Raw genomic sequence first — 14,932 nt, 5'->3', positions numbered from 1 at the left:
CAACTGCTATATGGACAAAGGGGTGGCAGCCTGCTCCTGCAAAGATTCAGAGTCTCAGAAGCCTTTTGGGGTAGTTCTACTCTGTCCTAGAGGGAAACTAAGAGTTGACAGGGATTTTATGGGTTAATATAAGTTCCAAGGAAGAAAATATTTCTTTGGCCATAGTCTGATCCTGGAATAAACATGCTTAAGTGAGGGAGGAGGGAATGAGGAGGAGAAAGCAAGCAGAAGAGAACAGTCTTATTTAACTGTTTTTATGTGGGTAAAATGATTTGTGCCACAGTATTTCCATAAGAAGTGGACCATTATTTTCCTGTAGAAACACATTTGGTTTGAAAAGTATCACTGGACAGGACGTGAAAATCAAACCAAATGAATTATTCACAACCTCCGATCAGAGGTGATCATTATTTCTGATGCTCCAAACAGTGATTAGGATTCTGCCCTGAGATGTCATTTTCTCGCTGAGTAACACCAGTGATAGAGAGAAGCATTATCTATGTATCCATATATGTATTTCTCCTCCTGGGAGGATCTTGGTTTAATGTTACTATAACAGATACTAAGAACCCGATAATATTAACATTTATTCTGATGGTGCCCATAAATGCCATTAGTCTGACACAAAGTGTCAACAATAATCATGACCCAAAATTAACACCAAAATTGACATCTACATTAATTGTACTATCAGTGTGGGGAGAATGTGCAAGCACATACACAGGCACTTTCCAAAGCTGCTACTGTTACCACAGTAACAACAATAATATTAAGCTCAACAAAGAAATTGGAAGGGAAAGCAAAGGAGCAAAACAGGGTAAGATTTTACTTTTTAAGAGGATAAGAAGTATCTGTCAACTCTAGCTATGCTTTGGGAAGCAGGAAGGGAATGTCTCTCTGCCACCGCTGCTTTTCTCTTAACTCCAGACTTTGAGTTGAGCTGTAATAATATCTTTCTATATAGATACTTATAAATGGTGAAGGTGTGTTATTTTTCATGTTGGAAGTCTAAGAGTTTTCCGAGCAAAGCCTCCAATAGCTATTGTTCTAATTCTTCTAATGCCAGGAAGATCACCCCTCAGCAAAGCCCTAGAGCTGCAGTACAAAGAATGCTAGCAGGTTAGAGCTAAAGCTAACTGAGGCATCATCTGTCTCTGGAAGACGAGAAAACTGAGAGCCAGGGGAAGGAATTGGCACTGGAGCCCCTGTTGAGACACAAGACAAAAGCTTACCCTTTCCCCTTTGCCCATATACTTATGTAATATTACATCTATAACTAGATTTTATAAACAATACTAACTTACTGATATAACTGCATAAGGTATATATGATGAAAAACCAGGAAATACTATCGGCCTTAAATGGTTTCTTTTTAGACCATAAGGCAGTGCAATGTGTGACTTAAATGTTTGCCATTCAGAAAAACCATGTAAGGAAAAAAAGTCACTGTCTTTCCATATTGCATTCTCTGACTTATGTTTTACTACAGAGTGTTGTATGATCACATTAAAGAGCTCAAGACAATTTTCTTAACAGCTGAAAAACTCTTTTTGTCATGCTTGGATAATTCAAAAATGGCTGAGCAAACTTACTTCAACCTTTGTAAAAAGCAATAAAAGGGTAAGAAAATAACATTTTTAGAGTAAAAAACTTTCATACCAAAGGTAATTCTTTGAAAACATCACCAAAGATTTGAAATAATAACTTTGAACAGGGAAATTATTTCTTCCTATAATATTTATATGCATTAAACCACAGTAATTTTACACATATATACACAAAGTAATTTAATAAGCAAACCATATTTTAAAAAACACACGCAGAAGAGCACTTGTAAGTCAGTAATATCTGAGAAATGGGACAGACGATTAATTGGTTGATGCGGAAATGAATCAGGTTGGCCTACTATAGTTCTAGAAGCTTTGTCCATTAATCTTACAGACGATGGTGAACTATGATACTTCATGCTACACTTCATTCTCTTGTGTCAGCTGTCGCTGTCTTGATGGCCAGCATTGTCTCTAGTTAAAGCTTCAAAGTTCCTTGACATAGAGTACTGTGCCATATTTTTTAACAGTAAAATCTTAGAAACTTAAGCAACATACAAAAATACTGGCAAGTGCATCCTTTTGTTAAAGGCTACCTCTAGGACTTTCATTTCCAAGAAACTAAGAAGCCTTCAGAAGTTCAGCTTTTGTGGGTCGATGGATGCATTGTTGTTGACAGGTGCCCTGGAGTCGACCCTGCGAACAACAGATCTGAACTTGACACTACACTGAGCCATACTCTTGATCTTGGATGTGCTCGAGCCCACTGTTATGGTCACTGTGCCAATCCACCCTGTTGAGGGAGGATTTTCAAAGTCAATCAAGTTATTGGGCCTTGATTTGCTACCAATGAAAATGCGGTACCATACTAATAAATCTGATGAGAAGTCCCAGGAATAGTTATTCAGAAGGAATTTTAAATATGCATCCCCAAAGAATACTGTTAAATTCATTAGGGGCTAATTTCATGGTAAGAAGACTAATCTTTCAAAAATTAGCCTTGATATTTCTCTAATGAGGGACCCAACATTTGTTTCGAAGATGATTTTAAACAAAGACATGTAGCCCAATATGCTTACAAGCCTCTGAGGTCTCTTTTATGAGGTTTAGAAATACAAGGCTGATTTTAAAAACATAAAGCAAATTTAAATAAAACTATTTTACCATATATCACATGTTTTTTAATCTTTATATTTGTAATATACCTACCCTGCTGGCAAGGAAAGGATTAGAACTTGGTTTTATGAAGTTCTTGATTTAATAAAAAAAAAAAAAAAAACCACAAATAAGAGTTGTGTTTGTAGAATGAATGCTACACAGTCCTTTTCTGCTGAGGATCAAAAAGCACTTACTCTCATTATCTGGCCTTCAGAGACTAGTGGCAATGACCACCAATTTCTTTTCATAAGTTGAACAATTAATGTACAGTCTATGGTCCTGTTTTTTTGAAATAATGCTTTTCTCAAGGCTATTTTAGAGCTTAACTTCAGTGTACAAATAAGACTTCTTTATAACATGTATGTAAAAAGACTGACACTAACCTAATTTCCACATGAAAAGATAAAGTATTTCAAAAGAATGAAACAAGAACTCAGTTAGCTTTCCATTCATGAGCTATTCTGAAGTAAAACTGAGCAAAACAATGTCCAAAAATTAATGTTCACATACAGAAATATTTAGATTCTGTGTTCATGAGAAATATCCATTCCTTCACCCAAGTCTGCAAATATATACCCTCTCTTGTCAAAGGCTTCCTTTGGATGCGTTGTTTCAATGTTCAGTAGCCAATTAATTAAAAAACCAACCAGCCACTCCTTGGGAAGACATGGCAAAGAGCTTCTATAGAGATCATAGCCTTGGAAACCCTACAGGACAGTCTATAGCATCACTGTGCATCAGAATCAAGTTAAGAACAAGAGGTTTTTGGTTCTGGTCTATTTGTTTTTCCAAGTGACAGAGTTTCAGATCTGGGTCCTATCATAATTCAAGTCTAGCATAACCCAAGCATTTCCTCTGAATGGATAGCAAATATTAAACAAGTGAATTAAGACAGCATCATGGTGGTTCTCCTAAAATGAGAGGTTTCTGGGTTAAGAAGTCCAACTATTAAAGGGCATCTACTAATTCATTTTCTTCCAACCTGTTATGCATTTATAAACTTAACAACTACCCTTTTCTGCCTTACTCTTTGGTACTCTCATTAGAGATTTTAAAGGATTTTAGAATTATAAATGTGAGGAACAGAATAAAAACTAAGATCTGTTCATATCACTTATTGTTCTGTATATCTGAAAGAGTTAAAGAAAATGTAAAGGAATGCTTATGCTTTGAGGGTACTAGACACCAGTACATTGCCAAGAATTAAACATTCATTAAGCACTGGCATGCCAGCAGAGCTAAAGACTTCTAGAACTGAATTCTTAATTTCCACTCATCTTATCATTGCACTTTAGAACAATGATGCCTTTGAATTGTGGTACTGGAGAAGAATATTGACTCTACCATGGACTGCCAAAAACCAAATCAACCCACCTTGGAAAAAGGGAGGGCAGAGTGCTCCTTAGAAGTAAGGATGATCTTATATACTTTGGAAAAGTAGGTTAACAAAAGAGAGACCTTCAGTGACATGGATTAACAGTGACTCAACAATAGGTTTAAGCATAGCAGAGACTGGAGTGTGAAACAAGGGTTATATGCTCATTTAGGGTCAAAGTGAGTCAGAATGAAGTCAGTGGTAGCTAATAACAATGGAAGCTTGTCTTTAACTTACATTCCTCTTTTCCTTAATTTTCTCTCCCTAAAAATATGGTTTCCTCAAAAATGTCTATAACCATGGTGTACGGTCCAACATATCTCTATACAAAGGGTTAAAAAAATATGGCTGCACACTATGAATACTTTTAAGCAAAGCCTACACCACCAGTTTTAAAAAAGGGAAAGACACTACTGCAATTGCCTCACTAAAAAGGGCCTTCCAAGAGGCTTGTGTGAATACTGAGTTGCTGAGAAGGAAAAATCCTGACACCTAGTGCCCATCTGAAGAAATGAAAGCTAGCGTCACTACAATTATTAAGTGTGTTCATTTGTATAGTACTGGCCATATCAAATTGCACTTAGAATTTACATTTCTCTCAGAAAAATGTTAAGGGAGAAAGAACACCATGCAGGAATTTCAGTCAGGGTTAGGGTTAGGGTTAGGGTTATTTTAACTATTTATCAACATAGTTCCTCCTCATCTGATTTCATGATTACAGAAGTGATAGGAAGAAATGGATGATGAGTTCATACTGTTAAAAAACTCCATGTTCAGAGATAATAAGGAAAAAGGTGTCCTAATTTCTGTCCACTCTAATGTTACTTGAATAGTTCTCTATCATATCTCTGCTCCTTACCCAATTAAGGATTCCTGATCTAGTTGTCAGACCTGTTACAAGAAAATATAAAGGCAGAACGCTAATAACTTGTTTCAGAACAAATAAGAATGCAGTCTCCAGAAGGCAAGTGTTTCCTTTGTCCTACCAGGCAAAGTTAAGTTGTTCTCTGTCAAGTCTGTTACAGCTCTTGGTCTGATCTTAGTCTGAGCCGTTTAATAATGGGATTTAGTGTGAAAAGAAGCTGCACTGGATTGTGAACTGTTACTCAAAGTGTTCCCACCTACAATTACAGCTTCCACCAAATGATCAAAACAGGTTAGTAAACTGGCAGGAAAATGAAAATAATTCTGCTAAAATGGAGAAGCACTAAAGTAGAACGGTTAGCACATTTCTGTATCTAGGTTCAACAATGCATATTCATTTAGTTATGTATTTAGATATAGTGCCCATACATAGTACCAAAGAGAGAAATTACATCAATTTAGTCTATGTTGAAATCACATTTTCCTTGAAACAAACATCCTGAAAAGTATACTGAAATTATTAAAAACTAAACAAACAAAACAAAAAACACCTCACCTTTGGAACTATCTGCAAGTAGCATAATTAATGTACTTTTCTCCTAAACCCTTTTTTTATTGTATGCTACTCTAAATTTATACTAAATGCAATGCCACTCAAGGCTGACAATGTGGAAAACGCTTCTGCTATACTTTTTTTTTCCTCCTAGACGTTTCGTCTTGCATTCAGTGGCATTTCTTCAGTTATATCTTCCTTAACTTAGAAGGAACAACTCAGAAAACAGAAAGAAGCTAGCACCACATCAGAAAAGCTCCCGTTCTCCTCCCTCTAACACAGGCATGAATGTTCAAAATGCAGGTCACATCTAGGCTGAAACAGCCAATATTCTTCCTCAAATGGCAAACAAGTTACCTAAAACTAAATAGAACTGAATTGTTCCAAGTCCTGGTCCTATCACCATTTTACCTCTTTACTGTCCCAGGGGAAAAAAACAGGGAATAAAATCTGGCCACCCATATAGCTGATGGTCTGATAAGTGCAGGTTTTCTGCCTTTGATGGTCGGGATGAGCATCTCAATTCATGGAAAAATCTCTGTGGGAATCTCTTGTTTTATCTTTATTCCTTATATCCATGTAGTTGTTTTTAAGCCCAGAAGCTCTAGTCCTTCAGGAAAATGCAGCACTACCTACAGTGATGACTTGGTACAGCTGTCGCCATTGAAGAACACAACATTGTCATGATTTAATGTGTGTGTAGTATCAGTGCATTTACATTGAGCCTTGGATCTCAGAGCACTAACAGGCCAATTTTTTATTCCTGTTTTTAATACTATTTTTCAAGGTTCTGTTCAGATGCCCATTCTCTTTGGGACAGGATCGATTTGCTTCAAATCTCATCAGCATGAACTCTTTTCTTTTCTCTTACTTTGTTCTCGGAGTAATATGTAGAATGCCAGCATCATGACAAACTTGTCTCTTTGGGCAAAGAAAATTAAACTGCAAGAGCTGAAAGTCAACTTGCACTGATAAAACTGGGCTCAGTAAGAGGAAATAGATTGTACTGACACTTCGTCATCTTTTAGGTGCAGCTGTCCCTCAGAACTCATACTGTGAAATGCCACCCTTAGATTGGCCAGTCTCTCGGTGGACATGTCCCATTGTGTGCTCAAGCTATAGGTAACAGAGTTTGATTCTAATACCCTAACCTCACTACCGACGTGCAGCACCCTATAATCTAGCTAAGACCCTGACTGACTTCACCATCCAGGCATTAGTCACTAACTGCTCACAAAAGAACATCAGTCTCTCTCCTCCTGAGCTCAAAGCTGTAGAAACCTTTAATACTCAGCTCCGACAGTACTCAACAATGTGAAGAACAAAGGAAAGAGGCAACTAAGGAGGAAAAAATGTAAAATGAGAAGAAATTGAGACATGACACAAAGGAGAAGAAAAAAATCCCACCAAGCCATAATAATAATAGAAACCTTTCCAAACATAACTGTTAGCCTCCTAGATTTCCAATTTATTAAAACACTAGGAAAAGGACAATGTGTGATCCCACATTATGCAGTTGGTTAAGACATCTCTTTTCCACCAAGGTTTGTTAGGTCTTAAAAGGGTTAAAAAAATCTTTAATTTTTTTATTCTTTTTTTTCTTTTTTGTTCCTGTGTGTGTGTGTGTGTGTGTGTGTGTGTGTGTGTGGTCTTTGGGTACAGACTCCCGTATAATAAGACTATTTGTATTCATACTGGCAGAGTAAACACTACATGTTCATGCCCAGGCAGCTCTGTGCTTGTAATTTCAGCAAGAACAGAGCTCTGTCCCTCTGGGACTTCACTATTCCCCCAGTCTCAGTTCGCTCAAACACAGAATGAGAGCAGAGAGAAAGCAGGAGAGAAAGATCATGGCAAGAGGTTTCACAGAGCACTGTGGCTAGCTTCCATGTGGCCAAAAATCTCATTTTGTGTTTTAATTACATTAGTTAAAAACTAGTTAGTTTTTTCCTTTCCCCCTTTTAGCCCCATGTTCACAAGGGTGCCTTTCATTCTTGAAGGCTGCACTGTTTAAGAAATCAGAATTTAAGTCTAGGGCAAAGAAGCTTTTCTTTGTTGTTGAGTGGCTCACTAAGCAGATGCTGCTACAGACAGGGATACAAACCTCTGCTTCAACTTCATGAGCTGATGCGTATTAATCCACTTGTGTCAAAATTCTATGCATTCTCTCTCCCTAGCCTCTTACTTCCACCATTTGTCAAGGTGTGAGATTAGAAGAACTCCAACAAGTCTGATACTCTCCATCTGGTCCAGTGCTTGCATCCATCTTAATACCACATCATTTACTGTTGGTGTCTACTGCACTCACAGTAGAAAGGTGCCAGACACCTTTCACATTTAGTAAAAAATTTGGGGGAGAGGAAAAAAAAATACTACATAAAATGAAAAAGATCGCTTATCATCTCCAAAGGCTTACCCAGACTGCTTATAGTGAATAACCAGGTAAAGGTTACTCCTTCTAAGGAAATAAAATTTATCTAGGAATCCTTTCTATGGTTGAAATAAAAATAAACACTCTTTTCAATTTTGTCACTGATGCTATCATTATACATTAGAAGCAGTTAAAACCAGGAAGAATCTCAATGCATCAAAAGGAGAGATCAAAAGGACATAGGGCAGAATATGACTTTATGTTGGAGCAAATGGTTAAGCCCCTAGCAATTAGTCAAAGACTGGCACTTCAAATCCACCCAGGTAACCTTGGAAGACAGTGCTTTTCAAAACTCACAGCCTCGGAAACTCAGTGGAGCAGTTTTCTTCTGCACATAGGTGGTTGTCATTAGAATCAAATTTTATGGCAACTAACAACAACATGAAAGAAAGACTACAAGGCTAAGAAATGCTTCTAGGATAATCATCAAGAAATGTATTCTCTATTATGTACTCTATTGTTTAAGTTCTTGGCTCTCACCGAACCATTTTAAAAGCAACGCCCTACCTACAACAGCAACTGAGCAAGTAAACTAAGCATAGAAAAGATACCCCCAAAATGCATTACTAGTATGCCATTAAGTCCTCAAGGGAAAAAGCTATCAAGCAAATCAAAGAGTTTTTATTATATATAACTGTAAACACACACAGAAATAGAGGAAATAATATATCCTTGTACACCTGACATCTAGCTTCAATTATCAATTCCTGACCAGACTTGTTTTATCTACACCCCATTATTTTGAAACAGATAGCAGATCACTTAATTTGTAAGTATTTTAGTATGTGGTAACAGGTAATAATCTGTTTTTCGTTTGTTTTTTTTTTTGTTTTCAGAAAAGCATCATCTTTATACCATTATCACGCCTGAAAAAATGAACAGTGATTCCTTAGTACCCACTTGACGCTCTCTCTTTCTAAAGATCTTTACCAGTAACATCATGTGGTCACTTGAGCCTTAATTAATACTGTTTAATCATCACTCCTACAGAAAATTGGTACTGTGGGCACCAAGGTAAGAAAGGTAAGAGTTACTTGCCTCGTTTCCTCCTGGAAGTCTGTTCATGTGGACCAGCTGCCCTTGATCGTCCAGCACCAGCTCAGTGTAGGTCAGCATGTCAGAAGGCAGCGGTGGTGATGGGAGGAATGCTTGAGTGGACATAGATTCCCAGAGTTTGATCAGGGACTAGTGGAGGGGGGAAATTTGACTAATTAGTGATAATTAACATTTCAGTATGGACAACTAATACAATAATTAGGCCAGTCTGCTTTTGTTTCTTCCTTTTTCAAGTGTTCTACTCAAAGACAAAGTGTCAGACTAAATTTTCCACTTTCCATTCTCAGTTAAAACAAATCATACAGTATATTCACCAAAGTTCAACTACTAAATGAATCTAAATCAGCCCCAGAACAATAACAAACACCAGAGACTTGGTAACACCCCAGGAAAAAGTATATAAAACACATCTGAGAGACAGTAACAAAAAAAAAAGGGGGGGGGACTTAATTAGCTAATCCAAAGAAAATCCAGGGGCTACACTTCCAACCAATCATACTCATTGCTGTCAAGTCCAAACCAAACCTCCCAGTACAACAATGCCCATCTTTCTGCCATACAGCTGCTGATGGATGCAAATCACCTGAGAGACATGGGCTTTGGATTAGCAGTAAAACTCCCTATAGACTAGACCACCAGGAGACAAGACTGGAAGATGCCCAGTGGCACTAGGGAAACGCTCACTCTTAAAATAACCGACCAGGGAAAGTCAAGAACAGCATCTTGAACGTTATAAAACAAAATGTATACGAATGCTTGAATGAGTAACCAATCTGCTTTGCAAACTTTCACTCAGATCAATTAAAAATAATTTAAAAAGAGGGAAAATCCAAGAAGCCAAGATTAAAAGTTTCTATTAGAGTGTGAGGAACAATCCTCAAATCTGTTCATAGCTACAGACTCACATATAGACATAGGTGAGAGGAAGGGCAATCTGAAAGAAATGGACAATTAGACATTATATGTATGATAATTAACAATCTGGAACAGGACAGGCATTGCAAAGTGAACTGGGGGAGGGGTGACGAAAACACGTGTGAATGAAAACCAACCTCTTTATAAATCTTCATGAAAATCACAATAAAAAAAGAGAATTATGGATGGCTAAATGTAAATGTACAGATCAATTCTGCTCAAATGTGAGAAAACAGACCCTTGTGCCTGTTTTAAACACATTATGATTTCCATTCTCAACTTGATATGTAAACAAACAAATCCCTGCAGAAGGGCGAACTGGTTATTTGTCTTTTCTTCCCTTAAAGCAACATTTACAGGCCAAATGCTCATATATATCTACATATCCTAGTCTAATAGTTTTTGTCTATTATTTAGGAAGAATTCCAGAAGATGGAATGTCCATTTATAATGCTAGCATCAGAGAACAGAACCAACACTTAATTGTTAGGCTCACAACCCTATAAAAAGACAATGCTAAGTGGTAGTAGTTCTGTTTCAAGAGAAAGGACTTCTAAGCAAATGGTATATAAAGGTGAATAATACAGGAGTTATAGGAAATGTTACATTACTGAAATTCAAACATGGTAACACTGGCAGTATTGACTGGAGGAGGTGGAAAAATCCTATATTCACAAATTCAGTATTTTTTTTATAACGTATTCTTTTTGTTACTTTTTTAATTAATAATATACCTTTTTTTTTGCCTCTTACTGATGGAAGAAAAGTCTGTAGCATAGAGGAGATTTACCATACAGATCCAAGAAATTTATTCTCATACAGAGGATGAGATTCACAATGTCATGCTTTCTCATGCTAGTTTTTATTCAGCTATAATAAATCATCCACAACAGAACTTATACTTTAAAAGTGTGTATCATGTTTTTTTAATACAAGCTTGTGTCAAATTGTCTTATGCCATAGCAATTAGTATAGTTTCTTGTAATCATTCTTTATGAAGTATAGAATGTAATGATTGTTTATTTTTTTAAAAAAGTGTATCATGAAGTCTATGTCCATTCTTATGCTATCGACTTTGATACTCATCATATAAACTTTGGCTATCAGCTAGAAACTGAGTAATGTTGGAGAATAGGAAAATGACAATTAAGAGTTTCATATCACTTATTAATATTCATAATTTAATTTTTCAATTGGAAACAACCAACATAGGCACCTGGTCTCAGTTTATTCTCTTACTCAACAGAGGTTTTTATTCTCACTATATCTCCCACAGAATTATCTAACACCAATGTTACCAGTCAACAAATAGCAGTTGAAGAATGCAATGAGAAAGGAATCAAGATATTTCTTGCCCCTTGGGAATAGTTCTTTTCCGATCAAAGCTGCATTTGATGGAAACAAAGGAAAAGCTTGATTCCCTAAACACATCCGAGCCCCCCAGTTAGCCATCGTTACCTGCCGAAACATCTCTGGGATATCATATATGTATGTTGTCCCTAAGGACTGTGCCTGGAACCTTTTTGATTGAAGCAAGTCTTTGGTCACATATGGAGTATTGATTAGCATTCCATGCAGTGGTCCCTGTTTGTCTCCATATGCCTGAAACATGATCTGCAGGGGAAAAAAGATAACATCATTGGGGAGTCAAGTGAGGAAGGAAAACATCAGACAGCTGCCTACAAGGTCTTTCCACAAATGTTACTGCCTGAAATAAATTTTTGATAGTAGTCAGAGTAGCCAAGATATTCATTGCTCCTATCATTAAGTACTTGGTATTCTTACTTCTCTACAGATTGACCAACTCAGAATAAAAGATGCATGACCAGCCATGTGTCACAGGCTGTTCTTATTAGTTGAAATCATAAAAAAAAATGCACAGCATTAGTTTTGCTCCTCAGAGACAGAGTGACAATACTTGCCCACTAATGTGGCACTGATTCCTACAGACTCAGAAGAAGAGTATCTCCACTAGCCAGTCTGAGCACTCTTACTATTAATGTCAAGAACAGCCACACACTAAAAGATAATTCTGGTTTTCCTCCAATGGTAGGAAACCAGGTCAAGATTCTAGTATATTATTTGTGCTGTAGCCTATTCGATTAAAATGTGCTTTATAAATATTATTAGTCACACCAAGCCCTCAAAAAATTTTTAGATGTCAGTTTTATTCATCCATCCATCTATTTAATTCTTGTTAAATTACAAGACAGCAAAATAGGTGTGCATATTTATCTTTTTTTTCCCTTTCCAATATACTATGGCTACAACTATTGAACAGCTCCTGCAATATCTTGCCACATAATAAAATCACCACAGCAGTTTTTAATCATTTTAACTCAAATATTTCTAGAAGAGTACTTCATACTCCATATATTTAGATAGTTTTATTTGCTTATGAATATTTATAAGGGATGCTATTATTTCAATTCAATTAATATTTATTGAGTGCCCAGAGGTTATATGACACTAAACTAGGCACTTTACGCATGAATACATAAAATATAGGTTCCTAATGCAGTGAATACAAATGGAGCTTGGGATATAATAGATACACCCACATAGATAGTTGGATCTAAAAAATATAATCCTAAATCTAGACCTGATATAGAGGCATGGAAATAGAATTAAATACTTTCCTACACTCAACATAGTTGTCTTCTCCTAGTCAGTGATGTAAATCCTTAGCCCTAGTTTAGCTCAGAGAAATAAGGGCTTCATGGGTGAAATTTGCTCATGGCTGTGACTAGACCTCTCGCTCCTCTTCCACAGGACCACTGAGCAAAGCTACCACATTGAAGGAAGCAGTAGTAGTATTTTAGGGATTCAAGAGGTAGAAGCAGTCATCTTTCAAAAGATTTAAGTATTAAATGAGGCAAAGATACTGATATGAGAGAATGAGACTCAAAAGATAAAGTGGATCAAAATAAGAAAAGAGTCAACTCAGGAGGATCTCGGGACTGCATTCCTATTTATAAAGAGAGATACGACCTATGGTTATGGTGCTTGGGGTTCAGATTTGCCACACTCTGAATGCAGTTATGCTGGTCATGGTTAAACAAACAACTGTGCTGCACTGAGAAAGGAGGCTGGAGGAAATCCTCCAGGTGGACACATTCAGGCTTCACACTGCTAGTGCGCTTTTAAAATGTTATGACTGCTGTGGCAATTCCTTAAAAAGTTAAAAATATACTTACTGTGATCCAGAAATTAGATTCTTATGTATTTACCCAAGAGAAAGTAAGTCTCTCCACATAAAGGCTTATAAACGAATGGTCTTAACAGCTGTGCCCATTGATGATGATGAATGGATAGAAAAATTGTGGTATGTTCATATAATGAATGGAATACTACCCAGCAGTGAAAAGGAACAAATCAGCAATCCATGCAACATGGTGGAATTGCAAAATCCTGAAGATCTAAAGTAGCAGAGCAGAAAATGCATCTCTAGAGACATCAAGAACCACTGGTTTCCTTGGACTGGGGTAGTCAATGATCTGCTTTCTGGCACTTTATATTCTTTCTTTCCTAGAAATGAAATTGGATAATATGTGCTACTTTATGGCTGGTTCTGTAGATATTCCAGCCTCGGAAACCCTTTGTGATTCTACTTTGTCCTCTAGATTTGTATTCTTTGGAATAGTAGCAAAAGCAGTGGGTTCCCCTCCCTCACGCTCCCTGCACACTTTGGTTCAGGCCTAGAGTTGATGCCTCCATCTTTGACTGCAAGAGGCAATGAGGGAACTTTTGGGGTGACTAGATGTTCTCTTTTCATGACTGTGATAGTGATTATATAAGGATATTTACAATTGTGGGAGAAATGTTCTGAACTACACAGGTATATGTAATAGGCATGTACTATTATATGGAAATCATACCTCAATAAAAGTGATCTTAAAATGTGTATCTCACCTACAACACATTAGAAATCAATCGAGTGCAATGAATTACCCAATTATCTTCTCTGCACTTTGACTGTCTGACACCAGTGTTCATTACAACCATTATGACCAATATCACAGAAGGAAAATCAAGCTAGTTAACCTTGTTCCTTAATGGAGGGATATAGAAGTAATGTTCGGGAGCAAGAAGCTGACAGTAAGGTGTAAGAGTAGAAGCCTTTAACTGACCTGTTGGAAGTTCATCTATCTATCAGTCTATCTTCTATTAAAAAAAACACCAAACAACAAAAAACCAAACAAAAATTTTCTCAAGCTCATTGCCAGTGAGTCATAGCTGGACACCCAGAGGTTTTTTTAGAGGCTGCTTACTGTACAAAAGAGGAGAATGCTGATCTCGCTCCCTCGCAGCAGCTGGTAGATTTGAACCACCCACCTTTGGGTTGGCAGTGCAACTCCCTACTCACAGGCCACCAGAGCGCCCCTATCTTCTACAATTGTAAGCAACAACAACAACAAAAAAAACCCCACCAATAAAGTATTATTTTACAAGTTCATGAAAATATGCACATTTTTCTATATCACAGACTTTTTCACCAGAGATTATCATAAAGCCTTCTTTCTTAGAAAACAACCTCTGATTCAGATTGTTTGCTCCCTATAATTCTGTTTCATTTATGGTGGCTAGGAAAAAAAAAATCTAAATATTTATCTTCTTCCTTTACGATGTACATTTTTGAGGGAAGAGATTGCTTTTGATAGGATTGTGACTAATATATATGTTGTTATTGCTGTTGTGTATCGTCGAGTTGGAACTGACGGAGAGCTGACCCTCCTGCAGGTTGTCAGAGGCGTTAATTGCATGGGAGGAGATTATTACACAGGGTCAATAAATGTTGACTAACTCGTCAAATGAATAAATGGTACATATGATTCTATATTACCTTAAATTCACACAACGATTCACTGAAGCAAAGAAAGGGGAAAGGCAAACTGGGCACATGGGCACCAGGAGCTCTAGAGCTGGGCTGGGGAGCAGCTCTGGTTGTCCTTTCCCTTCTCCAGTCACTCAGAGGCTCGCAAGTCAGTTCAACCCAGCAGTGGTTCTCGAATGTTCTCCACCAAAACACTAAA

The 14,932-nt window shown here is 37.1% G+C and overlaps 1 protein-coding gene across 1 annotated transcript in view; it reads right to left on the bottom strand.

Moving 5' to 3' along the window:
* The window catches only part of ACACA (acetyl-CoA carboxylase alpha), a 277,380-nt gene that overhangs the window by 86,392 nt on the left and 176,056 nt on the right, over positions 1 to 14,932 (bottom strand). Inside the window, exons 40-41 of the mRNA XM_006881383.1 lie at positions 11,358 to 11,513; positions 8,967 to 9,113 (exon numbers count right to left, since the gene is read on the bottom strand). Coding sequence (XP_006881445.1) covers positions 8,967 to 9,113; positions 11,358 to 11,513 — 303 coding nt within the window. The remainder of the gene's footprint in view (positions 1 to 8,966; positions 9,114 to 11,357; positions 11,514 to 14,932) is intronic.

The sequence above is a fragment of the Elephantulus edwardii genome, unplaced genomic scaffold (assembly GCF_000299155.1).
Source record: "Elephantulus edwardii isolate Elephantulus edwardi_28Jun2011 unplaced genomic scaffold, EleEdw1.0 scaffold00015, whole genome shotgun sequence".
In the NCBI taxonomy this organism is placed as follows: Eukaryota; Metazoa; Chordata; class Mammalia; order Macroscelidea; family Macroscelididae; genus Elephantulus; species Elephantulus edwardii.
The sequence above is the reverse complement of the archived record's forward strand: the minus strand, read 5'-3'. Positions and strand labels throughout refer to the sequence as shown.